General features: G+C 43.7%; 1 protein-coding gene across 3 annotated transcripts in view; it reads left to right on the top strand.

The window, feature by feature from the left end:
• The window catches only part of LOC139384712 (serine/threonine-protein kinase BRSK2-like), a 166,231-nt gene that overhangs the window by 124,537 nt on the left and 15,593 nt on the right, over positions 1-26,101 (top strand). For 2 of the 3 annotated variants that reach the window (XM_071129543.1, XM_071129545.1), the window contains exons 7-16: positions 2,694-2,762; positions 4,348-4,494; positions 7,823-7,854; positions 11,445-11,606; positions 11,947-12,044; positions 12,258-12,411; positions 13,687-13,746; positions 18,280-18,340; positions 20,309-21,002; positions 22,454-22,502. In XM_071129543.1, coding sequence (XP_070985644.1) covers positions 2,694-2,762; positions 4,348-4,494; positions 7,823-7,854; positions 11,445-11,606; positions 11,947-12,044; positions 12,258-12,411; positions 13,687-13,746; positions 18,280-18,340; positions 20,309-21,002; positions 22,454-22,502 — 1,526 coding nt within the window. The remainder of the gene's footprint in view (positions 1-2,693; positions 2,763-4,347; positions 4,495-7,822; positions 7,855-11,444; positions 11,607-11,946; positions 12,045-12,257; positions 12,412-13,686; positions 13,747-18,279; positions 18,341-20,308; positions 21,003-22,453; positions 22,503-26,101) is intronic. The other variant, XM_071129544.1, reaches the window with a different exon arrangement.

Consider the following 26,101-nt stretch of genomic DNA (forward strand, 5'->3'; position numbering starts at 1 on the left):
TGGTCTGCTTGAAACATGTTGGTATTACAGTCAGGGAGAGGTTGAAAATGGCAGTGAAGACACTTGCCAGTTGGTCAGCATAGGCTCAGAGTACACGTCCTGGTAATCCGTCTGGCCCTGCGGCCTTGTGAATGTTTACCTGTTTAAAGGTTTCACCCACATCGGCTGCGGAGAGCGAGATCACACAGTCTTCCAGAACAGCTGAAGATCTCAACCATGTTTCAGTGTTACTTGCCTCAAAGCGAGCATAGAAGTAATTTAGCTTGTCTGGTAGGCTCGTATCACTGGGCAGCTCAAGGCTGTACTTTGTAGTCTGGAATAGTTTGCAAGCCCTGCCACATCCGACGAGCATTGGAGCCGGTGTAGTACAATTCAATCTTAGTCCTGTATTGACTCTTTGCCTGTTCGTCGGAGGGCATAGCGGGATTTCTTATAAGCTTCCAGGTTAGAGTCCCACTCCTTGAAAGTGGCAGCTCTACCATTTAGTTCAGTGCAGATGCTGTCTGTAATCCATGGCTTCTGGTTGGGGTCTTTACGTGCAGTGACTGTGGGGACGACGTCATCGATGCACTTATTGATGAAGCCAGTGACTGATGTGGTGTACACCTCAATGCCATCGGAAGAACCCCAGAATATATTCCAGTCTGTGCTAGCAAAACAGTCCTGTAGTTTAGCATCTGCTTCATCTGACCACTTTTTTATTGACCGTGTCACTGGTCCTTCCTGCTTTAGTTTTTGCTTGAAAGCAGGAATCAGGAGGATAGAATTATGGTCAGATTTGCCAAATAGAGGGCGAGGGAGTGTTTTGTATGTGTCTCTGTGTGTGGAGTAAAGGTGGTCTCGAGTTGTTTTCCCTCTGGTTGCACATTTAACATGCTGGTAGAAATTAGGTACAACTGATTTAAGTTTCCCTGCATTAAAGTCCCCGGCCACTAGGAGCGCCGCCTCTGGATGAGCATTTTCCTGTTTGCTTATGGCAGTATACAGCTCATTGAGTGCGGTCTTAGTGCCAGCATCGGTGTGTGGTGGTAAATAGACAGCTACGAAGAATATAGAAGAAAACTCTCTTGGTAAACAGTGGTCTACAGCTTATCATGAGACACTCTACCTCAGGTGAGCAACACCTTGAGACTTTCTTAGATTTCATGCACCAGCTGTTGTTTACAGATATACATAGACCACACCACTTGTCTTACCCATACATACAACTAATAAAACTTGAAACTTGAAACAAAAACTGTGCTGTGTGCCATCTGTCATGTAGTTGGTTACTTACAGTGCCTTCAGAAAGTATTCACACCCCTTGACTTTTTCCACATTTATCTGTAAGGTCCCTCAGTTGAGCAGGGAATTTCTAACACAAATTCAACCACAAAGACCAGGGAGGTTTTCCAATGCCTCACAAAGAAGGGCACCTATTGAAGAAAAAAAGAAGCAGACATTGAATATCCCTTTGTGCATGGTGAAGTTATTAATTACGCTTCGGATGGTGTATCAATACACCCAGTCACTTCAAAGATACAGGCGTCCTTCCTAACTCATTTGCCGGAGTGGAAGGAAACCGCTTGGGGATTTCCCCATGCCAATGGTGATTTTAAATTAGTTAGAGTTTAATGGCTGTGATAGGAGAAAACTAAGGATGAATCAACAACAGTGTAGTTACTCCACAATACTGACCTAATTGACAGAGTGAAAAGAAGGACGTTTGTACAGAATACAAATATTCCAAAACATTCATCCTATTTACAATAAGGCACTAAAGTAAAACAGCCAAACAGTATTTAAAAAAAAAACTTTATGTCCTTAATACAAAGCATTATGTTTGGGGCAAATCCAACACATCACTGAGTACCACTCTTCATATTTTCAAGCATAGTGATGGCTGCATCATGTTATGGGTATGCTTGTCATCGGCAAGGACAAGGGAGTTTTTTTAGGATACAAAGAAACAGAATAGAGCTAAGCACAGCCAAAATCCTAGAGGAAACCCTGGTTCAGTCTGCTTTTCAACAGACAATGGGACACAATAACCTTAAACATAAGCCCAAATCTACACTGGAGTTGCTTACCAAGACGACATTGAATGTTCCTGAGTGGCCCAGCTGCAATTTTGACTTAAATCAGCTTGACAGTCTTTGAAAAGACTTGAAAATGGCTGTCTAGCAATGACCAACAAATAACTTGACAGAGCTTGAATCATTTCTTTAAGAATAACGTGCAACTATTGTACAATCCAGCTGTGCAAAGCTCTTAGAGACTTACCCAGAAAGACTCACAGTTGAAATCGCTAACAAGGGTGCTTCTACAAAGTATTGACTCAGGGGTGTGATATATTTTTGTATTTAATTTTCAATACATTTGTAAAAAGTTGTTGTCAGTTTGTCTTTATGGGTTATTACATGTAGATGTGTGAGAAAATAAAATATATTTAATACATTTTGATCAAGGCTGTAACAAAATGTGGAATATGTCAAGGGCTATTAATACTTTCTGAAGGCACTGTAAGCACTAACTCACCCAAGTGAGTGATTTAAAGATTAATCTGAGGTTTTCAGTTCATAAAAATCATGTGGAACCTGTATCTCACCTCCATAACAAAATGCATTATCTCTATTTTTGTCTATCGTTATCTCTCTGTCTCACTCTCCCTCACCCTTCCTCACCCCCTCTCTCTCTGTTTCTCTCTTTCTCAGGGGGAGAAGTACGACGGGAGGAAAGCAGACGTGTGGAGCTGTGGGGTCATCCTCTTTGCACTTTTAGTGGTGAGTGATTGACAGCTGCCCTGACCATGACCTTGACACATGCCGGCATCCTGCAATGGACCTTAACGCTCATCTTCCTTCTCTCCTTCTGACCCGCAGCAATAAACAAACAACAACAAAAATGACAAATACATGCTAGCAAGTTGTACAACTTTTGTGGGCTTACGTAGCTTTTAAACCGGAATGAGAATAGAGAGAATACATAGGAAGAAGTGCGATAAGTTCATCTGTGAGTCCCTCAGGCATATGTTGAGTTATTGTTGTGGTTTGATGTGAGGTAAAGTCACAGTGGACGTATTTGCCTGTGACACAATAAGTCTTCATGGGAAGCTGCACCTCAGTGACTCACTGGCTTTGGTCTATAGTGACTTTTAAATTCCCTGGAAAGGAATTCGAGGTAAGGGACAGGACAAGGTTTGGAGACATAACTTAATAAATGTGGTAAAACAAACTTCTTGCCAATGGCCTGTGATTCCAGTTCTTGTCTGTATAGAATGTAAGTGAACGATTACATTAGATTATTGGATCAGGACTGAAAATTAAATCAGCACCCTTTCATCCCCATATGATTGGTTGACTCATCATGTTTCTGATTGGAGCAGGGGTTTCCTGGGCTGGCTTGACTGTCAGCTTTGTACTGACACACATATGCTCATTAATCGGAGTCTGTGTCACCAGCATTCACACACCACTCTGATTAGAGAGTGACAAAGTGGGGAGCTGAGAACAAAGGAAATGATAGGCTGTGTGTGTGTTTCTCAATGTTGTGTCAATATGGACATCTATTCTATCTCCCCGATGAAGGCATGTTGAGATGGGAAGAGACCCTATCAGTAATGCTATCATAAACTACACCGTCCATCCGTAGAAGTATGAATACTCTGCCTGTTTCAAATGTCAGATAGACCTTCACTGATTGTCATGAGTAATGCTCATGTATTGCTTTGGCTAGTGTCTCTTGAAACCCATTCATAGTAGAGATTTTGAAGAAGGCTGGCTAGATTAGGGCTATGCTTTGGCTAACATCAAAAAACAAGAATTGTGACTTTGTCAGATAGACCTACATTGACTGCCATGAGTAGAGTTATTCACTCTAGTCCCTTGGCTAACAACAATAATCTTGTTGTTGTCACGTGTGCTCCCTCTCCGGCCTCTAGGTCACCAGGCTGCTTGTTATGGCGCACACCTATCACCATCGTTACGTGCGTCAGTGCAAAATGACACTCACCTGGACTCCATATCCTCCTTGATTTACCTGCCCTCGGCAAAAAAAGAAACGTCATCTCACTGTCAGCTGCGTTTATTTTCAGCAAACTTCACGTGTAAATATTTGTATGAACATAACAAGATTCAACAACTGAGACATAAACTGAACAAGTTCCACAGACATGTAACTAACAGAAATGGAATAATGTGTCCCTGAACAAAAGGAGGCGGTCAAAATCAAAAGTAACAGTCAGTATCTGGTGTGGCCACCAGCTGCATTAAGTACTGCAGTGATTTTTTTTTGTGTTATCCATGATGATTTGAATGCAGTGTATCCATTTGGCTGGCTGGATTTATGAATAGAATCTTATCATTCCAGGGTGCCCTGCCATTTGACGATGACAACCTGAGAAACCTGCTGGAGAAGGTGAAGTTGGGTGTCTTCCACATGCCCCACTTCATCCCCCCAGACTGTCAGAACCTTCTTCGGGGCATGATCGAGGTGGATGCCGCTAAGAGACTCACGGTACATTCCTCTAAGATCAGCTCTAGGATCAGATGTATGTTCATAACCCCCTTATTCCAGGTAGACAATTCCCTTAGTATCTGATCAGTTTACACCCCTAAGAGATGGGTATGTCCCACCAAATCTACCACTAAGATCAGGCCTAGGATCAGGTGTATGTTCACAACATCCTTGTTTCAGCTTAAAGATGCACTTAATACTACATTTGTTCACTTTCAGGTGAAATGTAAATTGGTTCTCAATCAATACATGGGGAAACTTCAAAAGGGACTAGCAGATATGTAATAAACAATTCCATCTCACTTTATTACCACAAAATATTGACTACCACAGTGTAAAGCTCTCACTCACAGTACTAGTAAAGCAGAAATCACTTATCACTGCAGAGAAAGTGAGCCATCTTCCCCTGATTTTGACTAAAGACACTCTGGGGCAGTTTCTCATGCTCAGATTAAGACTATTCCTTGACTGAACATCACTTTTAATGGCGTTTCTACAGTTAGCATTTTCTTTTGTTCAGGAGTAGGCTTAATCAGATCCGGGAAACCTCCACTCTGGTTCTAGACTAAGGGGCAGGCAAAGTACGGCCCGCGGCCCGGATATATAAAAAAAAGATATATATATATATATATTACACTTTTTTTCTTCCCAATTTCGTGGAATCCTATTGGTAGTTATAGTTTTGTCCCGTCGAGAGCAGGTCGAAACACGACCCAGCCAAGCCGCACTGCTTCTTGGCACAATGCCCGCTTAACCCGGAAGGCTGGGTTAGAGGAAACACCGTACACCTGGCAACCGTGTCAGCATGCATGCGCGTGGCACACCACAGGAGTTGCTAGAGCGTGATGGGGCAAGGACATTTCGGCCTGCCAAACCCTCTCCTAACCCAGACGACGCTGGGCCAATTGTGCGCCGCCTCATGGGTCTCCCAGTCACGGCCAGCTGTGACACAGCCTGGGATCAAACCCGAGTCTGTAGTGATGCCTCAAGCACTGCGATACAGTGCCTTAGACCGCTGCCCCACTCGGAAGTCCCCTGCAAGTAGTTTTGAACAAGCAATTGGTCCCCAAAAAAATGCGTCCCTCCGGCGAATTTCAAAATCCCGATGTGGCCCTCGAGCCAAGAAGTTTGCCCACCCCTGCTCTAGACAGCAATCCCATTGGCTGTTTGGTTCAGCCATCTGAGTCACAGACAGTCAGCACTTCAAACCCTCCCACAGCTACAGCGTGACTTCCTGCTGTAACGTCTGCTTCCAGCTCACACTTTCAAACACGTAGATCCCCTGAACGCAGCTCACTCTCCAGATCCCAATCACCTGAATTCTGATCACCTGTTCACACACCTGTATGTCATTATCACACACTAAATGGTTCAATTATTTGCACCCCATCATTGTGAGGTATTGTGTGTTTTGTGACACACCTCTATTCGGAGCGCTGGGTTTCCTGTAATGTCATCTTCCCATGTATGATAGTTTTGGCCTGCCTCACTAACGACGCCATTTGCCTATTCCCTGCCTGTACTTTAGCCTATCGGATTTCCTGTTATCAACCTATTGCCTGATCTCCCGGACAACGTTACTAGCCTTTTCCCTGCCTGTACTGTTGCCTTTTTGGACAACCCGTGTATCACCTTCTGCCTGCCCCTGGATCTGCCTCCTCCTGTGGTCCTTTTAAAAAAAAAAACACCTGCTGCGCCCTGCGCTTGAAACCAGCTCTCCGTCTCCCATCGTGTTCATTACACCTCCAACAGTTAACTAGATTACTCTCACTCACGTTGGAGTTTTCTGTCAAGGAGATGGTTATTTCCCAGTTGCCCAATGTTTTAAGTGTCCCTCACTAAGCTGGTTTTCTATCTGCTTAATCTACTCAAAAATAATATTAATATTAATGCTATAATAATGTTTTTTTTTTATGTATTGAAGTGGAAGCCCCATAGAAATATAAATTAATATACACTACATGACCAGAAGTACGTGTACCCCTTGCATGTCGAACATCTCATTTCAAAATCATGGGCATTAATATGGAGTTGGTCCACCCTTTTCTGCTACAGCAGCCTCCACTCTTCTTGGAAGGCTTTCCACTAGATGTTGCAACATTGCTGCGGGGACTTGCTTCCATTCGGCGACAAGAGCATTAGTGAGGTTGGGCACTGATGTCGGGCGATTAGGCCTGGCACTCTGTCGGCGTTCCAATTCCTCACAAAGGTGTTCGATGGGGTTGAGGTTAGGGCTCTGTGCAGGCCAGTCAAGTTCTTCCACACCAATCTCGACAAACCCTTTCTGTATCTCGCTTTGTGCACAGGGGCATTGTCATGCTGAAACAGGAAAGGGCCTTCCCCAAACTGTTGGCACAAAGTTGGAAGCACAGAATCATCTAGAATATAATTGTATGCTGTAGCGTTAAGATTTTCCTTCACTGGAACTAAGGGGCCTAGCCCCAGATCATTATTCCTCCTCCACCAAACTTTTGATTTGGCACATTTGGGCAGGTAACCTTCCCCTGGCATCCCCCAATCCCAGATTTGTTTGTCGGACTGCCAGATGGTGAAGCGTGATTCATCACTCCAGAGAAAGCATTTCCACTTCTCCAGAGTCCAGTATGAGCTGTATACCAACCCAACCAACGCTTGGCATTGTTTATGGTGATCTTATGCTTGTGTGCGGCTGCTCAGCCATGGAAACCCATTTCATGAAGCTCCAGATGAATAGTTCTTATGCTGATGTTGCTTCCAGAGGCAGTTTGGAACTTGGTAATAAGTGTTGTAATTGAGGACAGAAGATTTTTACGCGCTATGCGCTTCAGCACTCGGCTGTCCCGTTCTGTGAGCTTGTGTGACCTATCACCTTGCGGATGAGCTGTTGTTGCTCCTAGACATTTCCACTTTACAATAACAGCACTAGCAGGGCATCATTTTGACAAACTGACTTGTTGGAAAGGTGGCCTCCATTGACGGTGCCACGTTGAAAGTCACTGAGCTCTTCAGTAAGGTCATTCTACTGCCAATGTTTGTCTATGGCGATTGCATGGCAGTGTGCTCTGTTTTATACACCTGTCAGCAATGGGTGTGGCTGAAATAGTGTCCAGATACTTTTGTACATATCGTGTTTTATATTTTTTTGTCACTATAGTAGATAAAGACGGGGTTGTTACTAGAAGCCTTAAGTGTGTCATAATGCATACAGTAAGAACGGATAAGGCATGTTTCTGTGTTCACTTTGTCTGTCTGTCTGCATGTCTGTCTGTTTGTCTGTCTTTCGCAGCACCTGTTCCACATGCTGTGTCATTAACACAATGTTTTTTCCTCTTCCTGTGTGTCTCTACAGTTGGAGCAGATCCAGAAGCACAACTGGTACATGTGAGTAGAGCTCCTTTCTGTGTTTGTGTGTGTGTGTGTGTGTGTGTACACGCTGGCTGTTTTGTGCATATAATAGATATATGCACTTTTACCTGTGAAATTAAATTAAATTGAGAAAATGTATCAAATATTCAAACAAAGGGTCAGTAGATAAAAGTATTGCACTTACATAGGCTAAATTAGTGAATGGGAATTAATGGAATCTGAAGTAAAACATTTCACAGCCTTTATAGTAAGAGAAGGTAGGTCCATTAGGACAGATGTGAGAGGTTATAGTAGTTGCCCTGCACACCACCTGAACATAAAATACCATCATGTTCTTAGTTTTAATGGAACTCTCTTCTCCTCCTAAATGGCTTGGCCTTAACAATGCAGGCTTAAGGATCTGCCCCCTTTTTTTTAAAAATTTTCGCTGAAAATGACATACCCAAATCTAACTGCCTGTAGCTCAGGATCTGAAGCAAGGATATGCATATTCTTGATACCATTTGAAAGGAAACACATTGAAGTTTGTGGAAATGTTGGATTAATGTAGGCGAATATAACACATTAGATTTGGTAAAAGATAATACAAAGACATATTTAAAAAAAAAAAAATGTTGGTACCATCATCTTGGTACAATGCAAGAGAAAGGCTATAATGTATTATTCCAGCCCAGGCACAATTTAGATTTTTCACTAGATGTCAGCAGTGTATGTGCAGCAGTTTAGAATGATTCAAAATGTTGTATCAAGACTGCCCAAATGTGCCTAATTGGTTTACGAATACATTTTCAAGTTCATAATTGTGTCAAACAATAGCATTGTATTATTTCACTGTGATAGCTACTGTAAATTGGACGGTGCAGTTAGATTAACAAGAATTTAAGCTTTCTGCCAATATCAGATATGACTATGTTCTGGGAAATGTTCTTGTTACTTACAACCTCATGCTAATCACATTAGCCTAAGTTCGCTCAACCGTCCCGCGGGGGAAACACCGATCCTGTAGAGGATACCTCCTTTCAGAAAAGAGCCAAGGACCGTTCTACTGTTCAGCAGTGTTTTGCTCATTGCTACATCATGTCAGTTCATCATTGCTACTGCGTAGAGAAAAAGGCACTGTCTGTTTCTGTAGAAAAAGACAACTTTAAATTGTAGTTTCTTAACCAGCTCATCTAGATAGGCAATGCAGTGGAGTAGAACACTAACAACGGGAGATTTTCAATTTTACAATGTTAGCAATGACAAAAACACACTACAAAGCTATCAGAATTGTGAAACTACTTTACCCGTTAAGAAAGTTAATCCACCAAACATGACGAAGATACGTTGAACAAAAATATAAATGCTTCATGCAACATTTTAAAAGATTTTACTGAGTTACAGTTCATATAAAGGAAATCAGAAAATAAAAATAAAAAATCATTAGGCCATAACCTATGGATTTCCCATGACTGGGAATACAGATATGCCTATTTTGGTCACAGATACCTTAAAAAACGATATGGGTGTAGATCAGAAAACCAGTCAGTATCTGGTGTGACCACTATTTGCCTTATGCGGCGCAATCATCTTGGAGTGGATCAGGATATTGATTGTGGCCTGTGGAATGTTGTCCCACTCCTCTTCAATGGCTGTGCGAAGTTACTGGATATTGGTGGGAACTGGTCCATGCTGTCGTACACGTCGATTCAGAGCATCCCAAACATAATCAATGAGTGACATGTCTGGTGAGTGTGCAGGCCATGGAAGAACTGGTTACATTTTCAGCTTCCAAGAACTGTGTACAGATCCTTGCAACATGGGTACGTGCACTTTCATGCTGAAACATGAGATGATGGCGGCGGATGAATGGCACGACAATGGGCCTCAGGATCTCATCACAATATCTCTGTGCATTAAAATTGCCATCGATAAAATGCAATTGCGTTCATTGTCCGTAGCTTATGCCTGGCCATACCAGAAATTCTGCAGTTGTGCAAATACACAATTTTATCAGCTGTCCGGGTAGCTGGTCTCAGATGATCCCGCAGGTGAAGAAGCCAGATGTGGGGGGTCCTGGGTTGGCATGGTTACACATGGTCGGTGGTTGTGAGGATGGTTGGACGTACTGCCAAATTCTCTAAAACGATGTTGGAGATATGTTATGGTAGAGATATGAACATTCAATTCTCTGGCAAGAGCTCTGGTGGACAGTCCTGCAGTCAGCATGCCAAATGCACGCTCCCTCAAGACTTGAGACATCCGTGGCATTGTGTTGTGTGACAAAACTGCACATTTTAGAGTGGCCTTTTATCTTCCCCGGCAAAAAGTGGATCTGTGGAATGATCATGCTGTTTAATCAGCTTCTTGATAGGCCACACCTGTAAGGTGGATGAATTATCTTGACAAAGGAGAAATGATAACTAACAGGGTGGAAGCAAATTTGTTCAGAAGATTTGAGAGAAATAAGCTTTTCGTGTGTATGAAAAATATCTGGGATCTTTTATTTCAGTTCTTGAAACATGGGACCAATACTTTACTTGTTACGTGTAGATTTTTGTTAGTCAACCTTTATATCTGTTCTTGATTATGGTGATGTTATTTATCAAAGTGCAGCTGCTACTACTCACCCTCTAGTGACTCCCCATCCCGCATGCGGGAGCGTAATCATCGACTGACACTAATTAGAATAACGCAACGGACATAAATATTCCTAGAAAATATTCCTATTCATGAAAATCACAAATGAAATATATTGAGACACAGCTTAGCCTTTTGTTAATCACCCTAAATCGTTTATCGGATGTTTTCTCTCACGAGACTCCCAGTTAGATAGCAAATGTTCCTTTTTTCCAAAAATATTATTTTTGTAGGCGAAATAGCTCCGTTTGTTCTTCACATTTGGCTGAGAAATCTCCCGGAAATTGCAGTCACGAAAACCGCGAAAAATATTCCAAATTAGCTCCATAATGTCGACAGAAACATGGCAAACGTTGTTTATAATCAATCCTCAAGGTGTTTTTCAAATATCTATTTGATAATATATCCATCGGGACAATTCGTTTTTCAGTAGGACCGATTGGAGTAATGGCTACCTCTGTATTTTACGCGAGGGTCACTCTGGGAGCCATCAGGTGACCACTTACACAATGTAGCCGCCTACGGGTATTCTTCAACATAAATGCGTAAAACTACGTCACAATGCTGTAGACACCTTGGGGAATACGGAGAAAAAGTAATCTGGTTGATAGCCCATTCACTGCTCAATAGGGACGCATTGGAACGCAGCGCTTTCAAAACATGAGGCACTTCCGGATTGGATTTTTCTCAGGTTTTTGCCTGCAATATCAGTTCTGTTATACTCACAGACAATATCTTTACAGTTTTGGAAACTTTAGAGTGTTTTCTATCCTAAACTGTCAATTATATGCATATTCTAGCATCTTGTCCTGACAAAATATCCCGTTTACTATGGGAACGTTTTTTTTCTTCCAAAAAGGTTATTAAACCTTTGGATGCCATTGTAAAATACCTAGGTCTCAATATGTCTTCCCTGGTGAAAAAAATATTTATATATAAAATAAGAACATCTGTCAGTCATTCCTGTCATTCTTCCTATCTGTCAGAGCTGGAAAGAACGAGCCTGAGCCGGAGCAGCCTGTCCCTAGGAAGGTGGCCATCAGAACCCTGAGCACTGAAGAGATAGACCCGGACGTCCTGGAGAGCATGCACTCTCTGGGTTGCTTCAGAGACAAGGGCAAACTCACCAAAGACCTGCTCTCTGACGAGTGAGTAATAGAGGGATGGGAGGGAGGGAAAGGGTAAAGAGGGCGAAGGAGGAAGGACTGTAAGGATGGAAGGGTTAAAGAAGTGCACTCTGTGCTGCTTCAGGGACAAAAACAAACACACCAAAGACTTGCTCTCTGTGGAGGGAGGGAGGGAGATAATGCACTCACTGGGCTGTGTCAGAGATGAGAGCAAACTGATGAAAGACCTGCTCTCTGACAAGAGGGAAGGAGAAAGGGATGGAGAGATATGGAGGGAGAAATGGAAGTGTCAGCGAAGTCATCCACTCTGAGGTGCTTCAAGGACATCTGACAGGATGACTTTACTGTCTTGTCTCTCCAGTGATAACCAGGAGAAGATGATCTACTTCCTGCTGCTGGACCGGAAGGAGAGGTACCCCAGTCAGGAGGACCAGAACCTCCCCCCGCGCAGTGAGATAGGTAGGCTTGTCCAAATCATCCCTACACAATAGGAGAAGTAGACTAGTCCAAACCTTCTATGCCTTGTTTGAATAAAAACCTGCAGTAGCTACACCATAACTCAGATAAGATGTTCTGTCACACGTGTAGTTGGTTTGTTGCTAACTAGTTCTCTTTCTTGCTTCACTTGCTTCTCCCCTGACCCCTAACATTTGACCCCTGACCCCTGTTCAGCTGACCCGCCCAGGAAGCGCGTGGACTCCCCCATGTTGAACCGCCATGGGAAGAGGAGGCCGGAGAGGAAGTCTATGGAGGTGCTGAGTGTCACAGAGGGGGGCTCTCCTGTACCCGTACGACGAGCCATCGACATGGCCACACATGGACAGAGGTATGGTGTGATGTACACACACATACAGTACATGGACTCACTCACACGTATCATATTGACACACATACGCACATGCACAAGTACTTGCAACACATATCAGTGTAAGCACACCTACACATAAACACACATACCCACTAATGCTCACACGAACACACACACACACACTGTGCAGTCTCAGATTTTTTTTTTACCTCCCGCTTTGGGCTCGATGTGTCAATGTGTAGTTCATACATGCATAAGCTATGAGTAGAATTACCGTCTTACCTCAATTGGCCATGAAATCCCTAGTTTGAAAGTGACTGTTTATCTTGAAGCTGTGCCGTGCCATTCTCCCTACATTGAGCTTTAGCCTCTCACATTTGAGTGGCAGATAGCAAGAGGCCTGCCCAGCGTTATCTAATGAGGCAGGCCCAACGGCTCAGTGGACACAGCAGAGAGGGAGAGAGCAATTACGTGGTGCACACATCGGCACATATGTGACGTAGTATGCAATTTTGAGGGCCACTTCTAGCTTGTGAGTGCCACTCTCAGAACTACTGGCTAAAAAGTATACAAAATGACCGGGGAATCTCTTTAACAAACAGACACGTGCATGCATGGACAACACACACACACACACCACAAACGCACACATACACACCATACAAACACGTACACAAACACGCACCCCCCGGATTGACCCACGTAGCAGGCGGGTGCCTACATATTATGGATTCCCTGTTGGATATCTCTTTCCATGAGTTCAATCTGCTGTGTGTGTACTTCCAGTAGAATCCCTCTCCTCACTCACTGAATTATTAAGCTGCTTGGCGTGTTATGACAGCCTGACACTGACAGAAAAGTTTACAACTTTCTGCCCGGGTGAGTCTTCCAACGAGGACAGAGGCTTTAAGACTTCAACTCTTTTTTTTATTTTTATGAGAATACCCCCATATTATCATGACCGTTCAAAGTGTCTTAGCCCTTTGTTTCACCTCTTTTTACTTGCTGATTAATATATTCATGTCACCTGTGAATCTTTTCTCATGTTTTCATTGTCATGCCGTGATCAATAATTGTTCTTCCTCTGTGAAACTTTTCCTTTCAAGACTAATATTACTTCCTGTGCATTGGTCATTGTGAGCAATAGCCAGCTCTGTATTGCATACACAACGTGAGGTTGCCAACTCGTTGACCTATACAATAATCTGTACTTTTTAGGGAATGCTTCGAATCAGTCCCTTTATGTGACTGTCTTTCTGTCTGTCTCTTTACTTTCTTTCTGTCTGTCTGTAGTAAGTCTGTTTTCAGTAAAAGCTTGGATATCACAAACGCTAACTTCACCAAAGAAGAAAGGTATTTGTCACTTTTGTCTGTCTCTCTTTGCCACAGTTGAGTTTCAGAGGGGTTTTCCCATTCACATTCTCACCATGTTTAAGTCTATAAGCCTTTGAGAGGGTAGTCTAGTAAACTTCAATAAAAACTAAGCTCCCTTCTTGTCTGCATAAAATTCATTCCCAAAGAATCGAACCTCCTGCCGTTAGAATTCTTCGGGAAACTTTTACCAGAAGTTCACTTGACTGCCTGGCTATCTGATAATGAATTCACACAATAAAGCCCTTATTTTCATACTGTGGTAAACTAGGCCAATGTGATCAGGCCCAGACTGAACTGAAGGAGAGAGGAGATAGAGAAGAGATGGAGGGAGGGAGTCTTCTCTACACCCTCGGCTGCTTCCATGCACATCAAAAGCATCTTATCCTCCTCCTCCTTCTTTTGGCCCCTCTCTTCCCTTTGATGCTGTAGTGTCGGCGTCCCAGGGCAAATCCCAATTTTAGGTCAACTTCCTTGTTTCCCTGTTTTCCTCCTTCCCCATTGTGTGTGTGTGTGTGTGTGTGTGTGTGTGTGTACGCGTGTGTGTGTGTGTGTGTGTGTGTGTGTGTGTGTGTGTGTACGCGTGTGCCTGAACGCATGTGTGTGTGTGCCTGTGTTCGCTCCCATGCATGTGTGAATTTGTTTGTCTTCTGCCCGTCTATTTGTGAGGTTACCACATCATGGTGAGTCAGGTCCAATCTTCCTTTCAAAGCCTATTCACAGATGACCTTGTGTCCAGGAACACAGTTTAGAGACGCTTCCCCGATCCCCCCCCCCCCCCACCCCACCGCACCGTACAAGAGAGCGATTAGCACAAATTAATTGGTGGAAATGCGGATGGGGCGTTTTGCTGGAGCGAAGAAGAGAAGAACAAATAGGGATGGAAATAAGGCAGTCACATCCCTCTGAATAGTCTTTTATCTCCATTATCTAATTAGAGCGATACAGTGGTAAACACACACACACACACACCAATGCACACGTACACACAAACACGCATTGTATTTCATCGGCATCGAACAACAGATTTCTTTCAATTATGTGGTTGAAAGACTACCTGGTTTTGGCAAGGTGTGTATGATCGCACACGCAAGTACAATAATGTGTTGTAATTAAAAAGCACCTCACCTTGCCCTCCATCAACATACAGCAGAATAAGGAATGAACAGCCATTACATTGCCAAAGTTTACACACACAAAATAGGATTGACTGAAAGCATTATGACTATATGTATATGCAGGGGTGCTACTTTAATTATTAATTATTAATAATTATTATTATTATTATTATTTTTTTTAATCCAGTCGGATAAACACTCCAATCAGCCTACCCGACAGCTCGGAAGCATCCGCATGGTCCTAAAGTACACCGGTGCCTCGTTTTCTATCACATTTCAATGATAAAACCATTTGCAATTTGACTCGTATGTACTCAGTTATCAGTATTTACTACATGTCCAAATACAGTATGGCCCATAGAGAGACCTCTGAGGGAAACTCCCCTGCATCTTAACTCTGTGGCTTGTAGTACGTCTCCCTTCATAAATCTTCTTCCGTTCTCCATTTGTTACAGTTTCATGTAATTTGTGGTGCAGTAACGTTACTTTATCTCCTGTGTCCCTACTGTGACATCGATGCCTGTCTGGTGTAGAACCCTGTCTGGGGGATTCCATTGCGGTTTGGTGAAAGGCAACTCAGCTCTTAGGTTCTTGTTCGCTCGCCTTACGTTTTGTATTACTGTCGCCACTTTGTAATCCAGATGGATGAAATCCTTCCCTGAGGTTGAAGCTTAGTGTGTGTGTGTGTGTGTGTGTGTGTGTGTGTGTGTGTGTGTGTGTGTGTGTGTGTGTGTGCGCGCGCGCATGCGAGTGCACGTGCGCGCACACTGCAGCATATTTAACCGTGATTTACTGTTTCAATGTTAGTTTCCAACAAAATAGCCAAATCGTCTATGGCAAATTAAATCCCCAAACCTTCGCTTGGCATCAGTGGCCCTATGTGATGTGAGGGAGGGAGGGGTTGACAACAGAGGATGGACAAGAGAAAGGGAATAAATAAAAGGAAAACATGAATGAAAAGTGAATTAATTGTAAATGAAGAATGAAAAGGCTCTTCTGGAGCTCTTCTGGAGTAGAATAGAGACACGACACTGATTTATTTTGAGGTGTGTGTGTGTGTGTGTGTGTAATCACGGCATAGCTGACATGTTTGAAGTATTTATCGATGACGACTTTAGACCCTGATGCTTTGCATGTCTTGTTGTCATGTCGACAGACACGGTTGGCCATTACACCCAATCTAGTATTTAAAAGCCAACACACACCACACCTTTCAACAGTCTGTTGTTTTAGTCGACAGACACTGTGTGTCTGTGTTAGTCATATTGTACCCACGAGCCATTTGAAGCTATGCACAAGGACAGCTCTGATGCCTCATCAAAGATAAAAGGCGAGGTAGAGGAAGAGGGAGGCAGAGATCGACAGACAGAGAGAGAGAGAGAGAGAGAGAGAGAGAGAAAAAAAATGAGAGATGGAGAGCGTGATGAGCCAGGAAGAGAGTGAATAGGAGTGAGAGAGAGCGTGACCACTGTGACTGATAGGAAACTGAGGAAAACAGACCATGTGGTGAGCATAACCTTGCTATTAAGAGGCCGCCATAGGCAGACCTGGCTCTCAAGAGAAGACAGGCTATGTGCCCACTCCCCACAAAATGAGGTGGGAACTGATCTGCACATCCTAACCTCCTGCCAAATGTGCAATGATATAAGAGAGACTTATTTCCCTCACATTACATGGACCCCAAAAATAGTGTGAAATGCCAGCAGTGTGCGCTCATCGCAGCAAAATCTGTGCTCTGTTGCTGCGATAAGAAAAGGGCAACCAGAGGAAAACAAACACCAGAGTAAATGTTGCTGCGATAAGAAAAGGGCAACCAGAGGAAAACAAACACCAGAGTAAATGTTGCTGCGATAAGAAAAGGGCAACCAGAGGAAAACAAACATCAGAGTAAATGTTGCTGCGATAAGAAAAGGGCAACCAGAGGAAAACAAACATCAGAGTAAATGTTGCTGCGATAAGGAAAGGGCAACCAGAGGAAAACAAACACCAGAGTAAATGTTCCTGCGATAAGAAAAGGGAAACCAGAGGAAAACAAACACCAGAGTAAATGTTGCTGCGATAAGAAAAGGGCAACCAGAGGAAAACAAACACCAGAGTAAATGTTGCTGCGATAAGAAAAGGGCAACCAGAGGAAAACAAACACCAGAGTAAATGTTGCTGCGATAAGAAAAGGGCAACCAGAGGAAAACAAACACCAGAGTAAATGTTGCTGCGATAAGGAAAGGGCAACCAGAGGAAAACAAACACCAGAGTAAATGTTGCTGCGATAAGAAAAGGGCAACCAGAGGAAAACAAACACCAGAGTAAATGAAAGCTATATTTATCTGTTTAGTTATTTTCCCTTGCCATTTGTACTTCTTCTATGTGCACATTCTAACAGCACTACACATAATTAATCATATAACATTTCAAACTTTTGTGTGTCTAATGTTAATTGTTAATAATCTGTGATTGTTTATTGTACATGCTTTCGGCAGTATATACATTGCTTCTCATGCCAATAAAGCCCCTTTGAATTGAATTGAAGTGGGAGAGAGAGAGAGAGAGAGAGAGAGAGAGAGAGAGAGAGCGAGAGAGAGCGAGAGAGAGAGCGAGAGAGAGAGCGAGAGAGAGCGAGAGAGAGCGAGAGAGAGAGAGAGAGAGAGAGAGAGAGAGAGAGAGAGAGAGAGAGAGAGAGAGAGAGAGAGAGAGAGAGAGAGAGAGAGAGAGAGAGAGAGAGAGAGAGAGAGAGAGAGAGAGAGAGAGAGAGAGAGAGAGAGAGAGAGAGAGATTGAAAGACAGAGAGAGAGAGAGAGATTGAAAGACAGAGAGAAATGTGTTTAATAAAACACCTCAGAAATCCCGACCTGAACAGACTCCCTCCCCAGGGGTGAAATAACCCCGGCTACATCCACAGTTATCCATCCTGGTTTAAGTCAATCTCCTCTACTTACCCTGTATGATTCAATCTCCGCCAACCTTTATAGCTCAGGGCAAAGTTTTCAAAAAGTACAGATAAGCGGCATACAGTACAAAGTGCTACAGCCAACCTACAACTGTGTTCACGGTAGTTACGTTAGTTTTAATGAACTCATCTGATCTCTTTCCTCTACTTCTCCCAGAAGCTTCTGCTAGAAAATGCCATTATGCACAGATCTAAGATCAGCTTACTCTCCCAAATTGCAACTTGAACCATTATGGGGTAAATCACAAAGCCAATCTTAGATCAGTGTGTATGGGCAACTTCATCACACTCTTTTTGGAGCTTATATGCGTTTGTCCCCCGTGCTTTTTGTCCTCCCTTCAGCTAGGGGTGTGCCAGTGTGTGGTCATATTGTGGTGTTTTCCCCTTGCAGTCGCAAATATCGCATTGTCAGAGGATGTCTTTAACCCTGTGTGCCTGCGTGTGTGTCTATAGGTCACGGTCTATCAGTGGAGCGTCCTCCGGTCTCTCCACTAGTCCTCTCAGCAGTCCCAGGGTAAGAGTTCGGTTGTTCCGCAACACCCGCTGGCCCACCGGGGCCCACACTGCACCGCACCAACTCACCTCACCGCTAGCTCTGCTGTGCTGTGGCTGTCGGCGGAATGCACACGCTGCTGTTCACTCACTACGGCCACTCATAAGGCTATTGAAAGAGGCAGCTCACAGGGGAATCTGACATGAAGCCTGCATAATCCTGTCATAAGAATAGTGTAAAGTTACCAGTCTCTATACCCTACGACAGCTTATGACTAGGGCCATGTGTTTTGGACAATCATGGATTTTATCTTTATTGGAAGCTTTTTCTTTTTTTAATGTCAGATGGTCCAGCACCATCCTCAGACAATTGCTTTCATTTTTGGTGTAATTCTATTTCTGGAAAAGGCTTAAAATGAAGGTTAAAATCCACGTCACGTGTCATGATAGCCCAAAACACAGAGCATGACTTATGACACCTGACATAACGCTGATATGAGGATTTAGTGTCGTTCATGGGTTGTATCAGTTGTTATACTGTAATGTACGTGTGGTTATCATGACCTGTTCCGACTGTTGTTATATCATCGTTATGACAGAGCTATGTAGGCTGCATGTCATAGGGCTTCTTGTGATGTCTCATAAGGGCTTAAGTACTGACGAGGGTACCCATGGTTCTTGTTTCAAAGTTCTTAATTCCCCCAACAGCTCATCAGATTGCAAACACATTCATTATTTGAAATCCCAATACGTGGGATTTCAGTGTTCAATGACCAGTACTGTAAAATAGTAACATAATAATCCATCACAGTCATCTTCGATTAGGGAATACATTAGAAAGTGCTGCCATGTTATATAATGACTGTAAAAGTTTGGGCCACAAATCAACTAACCATCTCCTAGCTAGCATGCACATTTCCTCCATTTTTTTTTTTACTAAGGCCATGCATTTTTAAAGCCAGCCCTTAGCGAGGATACAAACATGCAGTCATCCCATATTCTGCCTCTTCATGCGGAACTGTCAGTGTTATGAAGGATTCTGTAGAAGTTTCATAGTCGAGGATATTTCTTTCTGGCAAATATTTATGTCTGTCTGTTTGGTGCCTAAATCTTACTTCCTGTTCTTTTTTTTATGATGAGTGATACTGTAAAGGACTTGGTTCAGATAGTGGTGATGCCATGTTAGTCCTCCTAAATATTGTGCCGATTTTGTAAGGCTACAAATTATGTCACACATTGATGGGATCACTCTACTGAGGGATATAGGGATATGGGGGATTAGGGTTTAGGAGTATAATTTGACCTTTAAACTTTAGAGCACCCACATGCACCCACACAAACACATGCACACACACACACACACACACACAGAGACATACACGCTCATGCGTTATATTTAATGAGGATCACTTCACCAAGGCGTTCGTCATAAACGCTTCATAATGCTGCCATATGAGTGACACAACAGAAAGCCGATAAACCTTGCAGAAACTTTTAATACATGCCAGTTTTCATTAGCTGTCATAAACTTTCATGTCCTGTCATGATAGTTGCTATGTCATTCATACCACAGCATTGTGCATGCAGTATGGCTGCTTTCCAACAATGAAGTCTGGAAGCTAATGCAGTTAGCTTTGGGTGCTGTTTCAGTTGCCGGTTTGGGTTTGGCTTCATGAATGCTTGTAATGTTCTACACTTCTGCCCCCCCATGGTGCTGCTGCCTCCTGGTTGGCTGGTTGTGCTAATGGCATGTTCTTCTTGTCTTTCTTTCTGCACTCTCACCACTCTCCCTGCCTGTGTGTCATTCGCTCCACCTATCCTCTCCTCCATGTCATTTCTTACTATATTGCTGTTTTTTTCCCTGGTGCCTTTTCATTGCAATCCACCTTTATTGGGTTGTGGTGTTTTCTATATATGTCCCCTGGCTTCTGGGCGTGGTCTCTCATTGGCTGCCTGCGCTGTCAATCTAACGGTGCGTGTCCAATTGCAGCCGGTCCGGCGCTTCTTTATCCCGCCCCAGTCGTCGGACCTCTGTCAGTCGCCCAACTGTAGCCCCACCCATTCCCCAGAGTCCCGCCTTAACCATAACGGGGTAGGGGGGGGCAATCGGGTGCACCCACACCCGCTCCCCAACTCCTACACGCCAAAGATGGGGTCCCCCCTGATGCACCCCCGCACACAGACCCTCCCCGCCAAGCCCAAAGTGTCTGAGAAGCCCCTTCAGACCACCAGGTCCAACCCTCTTCCCAACTTGGCTGACAGCCCAACCACCCCCAAGTCGGAGCCCACCTCCCCCTCATCACCCCTGGGCAGCCCCCCTTGCGTCCCCAACAGCCCGCGGCCACGCCGCCACCCGCCCCTCACCGTGCCCCCCAAGCTCTCCATCCCCCTGTCCCCAATGCCACCCATGACCCCCCTTCGCCGGCACCGCCTCCACCCTGACCACAACGGTCACAAATCTGTCCCCACCATACAGGTGACTCCGCACCCCTCTCCGCTGGGGAGCCCCCTCCCCACCCCCAAGGGCACTCCGGTGCACACACCCAAGGATAGCCCGGCAGGCACCCCCAGCCCCACGCCGCCCCCCAGCCCCTCCATCGGCGGACTGCCCTGGAGGACACGTCTCAACTCTATCAAGAACAGCTTCCTGGGCTCGCCGCGCTTCCATCGCAGGAAAATGCAAGGTACTGGACAGGACTGGGGTAGGAGACTTGGGGAGAGAGGGGAAAGGTGAGGGAATAAGGCAGGATTTCCACACACACTAACAGTGGGTATAAGAATGGGACCCTTTGATGGCTCACAGCTACATCCTTCTGGGCTGCGTAGATCATCCCCAGCGTAACGACGTGCTGGAACCACCTGGTCAAGGGGATCGGTCGCCATGAGTTTTAAAATCCTACCTGTACCCAGATCATACTGCACTGTTAGGAAAGCTATTTTATACTCTCCCAGCCTTAGCACAGGGGAATATCTGCATTCATCCCAAGAGGGTTAACAGTAATGGTTCTGTCCTATACGATGTGATATAATCTTATTAAACCACGGGGGAGGGGTTCTTTATGCTAGTCCGATTAACTTCTGTATGATTAGTCATGTACATTATAAATCAACGGCTGTTCCATTCCGATGAGAGGAGCAAAGATGAGAAGCAGAGTTGTTTGTGTTATATGGAGCGGATAGTTTCAGACCTTTACCAGAGGTTCTCAAAGCGTGCAAGCTCATATATGTAATTAGGGAAACTGTAGGGTGTGTTTTTCTTTGTCCAATGAGTGGTATAATGTTTTAATGCCTGTAGGTAAGTTGTCATGTAATATGTGCTGCACGGTGATAGACCATTGAAATCCTCCATTACCAAGGGGCGGCAGGTAGCCTAGCAGTTAGAGAGTTTGAACAGAATCCCAGAGCCGGCAAGGTGGAAAACTCTGCTGTTTTGCCCTTGAGCAAGGCAATTAACCCCCGCGACAACTGCTTCCCGGTTGAATGCATTCAGTTGTGCAACTGACTAGCTATCCCTTACCTGGATTTATACAACGTGAAGGGATATTGTCCATCTTATCCAGAATATCCATTGTAGATGATGGTATTACAATGGTAAAAGGACATTTTACAAACAATAGTGCTCTTAGATGTCAATCAAGCGATGTTGCCCATTTGTTTGACCTTTTCACCTTTAAAGGTCCAATGCAGACATGTTTATCTCAATATCAAACCATTTTTGGTTAACAATTAAGTACATTGTTTTTAATTAAAATGGTCAAAAAGAAACAGAAATTGCTTTTCAGTAAAAGAGCGACTTCTCAAGTGCGAATGGACTGAGTGTGGAGCGGAAAACTGAAAATGAGCTGTTATTGGCATAGAGGTTTGGAACTCTCTGTCTTGTTGGTCTATTATCAAATGTACCTCCTGGTGATGTCACCAAGCAGGCCAAAACTCCATCCCACCAAAACAGGCGGAAATTTCAGGTGGTCGTTTCAAACTCTTACACTAAAAGGGTAATCATCATCTTCACAATTTCACAGTATTATTCCAACCTCATAGTGTGGAAATGTATATCAAATACAGGTAAATAATGTTTTTGACTGCATTGGGCCTTTAACCTTTCAATTGTGACATCTGTCTCTGCCTCTCTCCACAGTCCCCACCCAGGAGGACATGTCCAGCCTCACGCCAGACTCTTCACCAGAGTGAGTGACCCGGGGAAACATAAATACAGTGTTTGACAAACATTGAGGTCAAGAAAGAAAGTGGCACACTCTAGCTATGCTCCCAAACCCTGAAGAAGGTGCTGCCTACTGAAACGTTGTTTGCTATATCCATGAGGGCATAACTAGAGTGTGCCACTTTCTTTTTATAGTTTACTCTCCTTAGTCAGCACCTCTACAGCACAGTTGTGGATGTGCGTCAGCTTATGCCTTTTACTAAACATTTAGAGGTCAAGCAACATAGGGACCCGTAGGTGGTCTGTAGGCGTTCGTTCGGAGATCTAACACAAGTCTTGTCTTTAGTCATATCCCGGTTTACCTATTTGCTAATGAGCTTGCCTACACCTAGCAACTTGTTTTTTTTTTTATTATACAAGCAAAAAATATTCAATTTTTATTTGGAACGAGAAGCCAGACAAAATTAAACAGACCTATTTATATAATGGATATGAATTCTGGGGGCAGAAATGATTAAATATTAAAGCATGAGACCTCTCACTAAAGGATCAGTCATATAAAATGTGTACTTAAATCCGATCGGGTTCTCTAGCAGATTAGTAAGAATGTCTCACCCAATGTCCAACCCCAATGCCTTTTTACCATTATTCAGATTACAACCTCTCACTTTCGGCTATTTGAAAATGAAATAATCTACAAAATATGACTATTTTTAAAACAAGCCATGGAAAGTTGGTTGCAATTTCAGTTTAATTCACCAGAAAAGACAGAACAAATAATACCAGAAATATTTGGTGAAATTCAAATATACTAATTGATAAAAAAAAAAACAATATGTTTGGAGAAAAACATTTAAAAAATGTATAATCTTTGTAAATTATATCATGAATAGGACTGGTGGAGTTATGTCACACATGCAGCAAACACAAATATGTGGAAATGTCTGCTCTTCTCAAAATTACAACCAACTAATTGCAGTATTACTGTAAAAATGGAAAGGGGAGAAAGTAAGGAACTTGTCTGGCAGACCTGCATGAAAAGTATACCAGTTTAATTTAGGGACCAAAAAGAGTATGGCTGTGCCATATAGATTGCAAAATAGTTTGCAAGATTTTTGATGTACCGATTCCATGGCACATGGTTTATCAACTGATATACATGAACTGAATCCCCCAAAAAACATTTCCACTGCATTTCAGCCCTGCCACAAAAGGACCAGCTGACATCATGTCAGTGATTCTCTCGTTAACACAGGTGTGAGTGTTGACGAGGACAAGGCTGGAGATCACTCTGTCATGCTGATTGAGTTCGAATAACAGACTGGAAGCTTCAAAAGGAGGGTGGTGCTTGGAATCATTGTTCTTCTTCTGTTGGTTACCTGTAAGAAAACACGTGCCGTCATCATTGCTTTGCACAAAAAGGGCTTCACAGGCAAGGATATTGCTGCCAGTAAGATTGCACCTAAATAAACCATTTATCGGATCATCAAGAACTTCAAGGAGAGCGGTTCAATTGTTGTGAAGAAGGCTTCAGGGCACCCAAGAAAGTCCAGCAAGTGCCAGGACTGTCTCCTGAAGTTGATTCAGCTGCAAGATCGGGGCACCACCAGTACAGAGCTTTCTCAGGAATGGCAGCAGGCAGGTGTTAGTGCATCTGCACGCACAGTGAGACAAAGACTTTTGGAGGATGGCCTGGTGTCAAGAAGGGCAGCAAAGAAGCCACTTCTCTCCAGGAAAAACATCAGGGACAGACTGATATTCTGCAAAAGGTCCAGGGATTGAACTGCTGAGGACTGGGGTAAAGTCATTATCTCTGATGAATCCCCTTGTCTGGAGAAGACAAGGTGAGAGCTACCATCAGTCCTGTGTCATGCCAACAGTAAAGCAACCTGAGACCATTCATGTGTGGGGTTGCTTCTCAGCCAAGGGAGTGGGCTCACTTACCATTTTGCCTAAAAACACAGCCATGAATAAAGAATGGTACCAGCACATCCTCCGAGAGCAACTTCTTCCAACCGTCCAGGAACAGTTTGGTGACGAACAATGCCATTTCCAGCATGATGGAGCACCTTGCCATAAGGTAAAAGTGATAACTAAGTGGCTCGGGGAACAAAATATTGATATTTTGGGTCCATGGTCATGAAACTCCCCAGACCTTAATCCCATTGAGAACTTGTGGTCAATCCTCAAGAGGCGGGTGGACAAACAAAAACCCACAAATTCTGACAAACTCCAAGCATTGATTATGCAAGAATGGGCTGCCGTCAGCCAGGATGTGGCCCAGAAGTTAATTGACAGCATGCCAGGGCGGATTGCAGAGGTCTTGAAAAAGAAGGATCAACACTGCAAATATTGACTCTTTGCATCAACTTCATGTAATTGTCAATAAAAGCCTTTGACACTTATGAAATGCCTGTAATTATACTTCAGTATTCCATAGTAACATCTGACAAAAATATCTAAAGACACTGAGGCAGCAGACTTTGTGAAAATTCATATTTGTGTCATTCTCAAAACTTTTGGCCACGACTGTACAAAACTACACTGGATTCAAAACTTTGAGTTTTTCAATTTAAATTATTACTCAAAATTCTTACAACCAATAGAATGTTATATACAGTGCCTTCGGAAAGTATTCAGAACCCTTGACTGTTACGTTACACATTTACATACATATTCAGACCCTTTACACAGTACTTTGTTGAAGCACATTTGTCTCAAGCTCTGTCAGGTTGGATGGGGAGCGTTGCTGGACAGCTATTTTCAGGTCTCTCCAGAGATGTCCCGAAGCCACTACTGCATTGTCTTGGCTTGTGCTTAGGGTCGTTGTCCTGCTGGAAGGTGAACCTTTGACCCAGTCTGAGGTCCTGAGCTTTCTGGAGCAGATTTGAATCAAGGATCTCTCTGTAATTTGCTCTGTTCATCTTTGCCTCGATCTTGACTAATCTCCCAGTTCCTACCGCTGAAAAACATCCCCACAACATGATGCTGCCACCAACGTGCTTCACCGTAGGGACGGTGCCAGGTTTCCTCCAGACGTGACACTTGGCATTCATGCCAAAGATTTCAATATTGATTTCATCACACCAGAGAATCTTGTTTCTTATGGTCTGAGAGTCTTTAGGTGCCTTTTGGCAAACTCCAAGCGGGCTGTCATGTGTCTTTTACTGAGGAGTGACTTCCGTCTGGCCACTCTACTATAAAGGTCTGATTGGTGGTGTGATGCAGTGATGATGGTTGTCCTTCTGGAAGTTTCTCCCATCTCCACAGAGGAACCCTGGAGCTCTGTCCAAGGCCCTTCTCCCCCGAGTGCTCAGTTTGGCCGGGCGGCCAGCTCTAGGAAGAGTCTTGGTGGTTAAAACTGCCTTTTGTTCTTGGTGACCTTCAATGCTGCAGACATTTTTTGGGTACCCTTCCCAGGTCTGTGCCTCGACACAACATCATGGCTTGGCACTGTCAACTGTGGGACCTTATATAGACTGGTGTGTGCCTTTCCAAATCATGTCCAATCTATTGAATTTACCACTGGTGGACTCCAATCAAGTTTTAGAAACATCTCAAGGATGATCAATGGAAACAGGATGCACCTGAGCTCAATTTCGAGTCTCATAGCAAAAGGTCTGA

This window comes from Oncorhynchus clarkii, chromosome 26 (assembly GCF_045791955.1).
Source record: "Oncorhynchus clarkii lewisi isolate Uvic-CL-2024 chromosome 26, UVic_Ocla_1.0, whole genome shotgun sequence".
Taxonomy (NCBI): domain Eukaryota; kingdom Metazoa; phylum Chordata; class Actinopteri; order Salmoniformes; family Salmonidae; genus Oncorhynchus; species Oncorhynchus clarkii.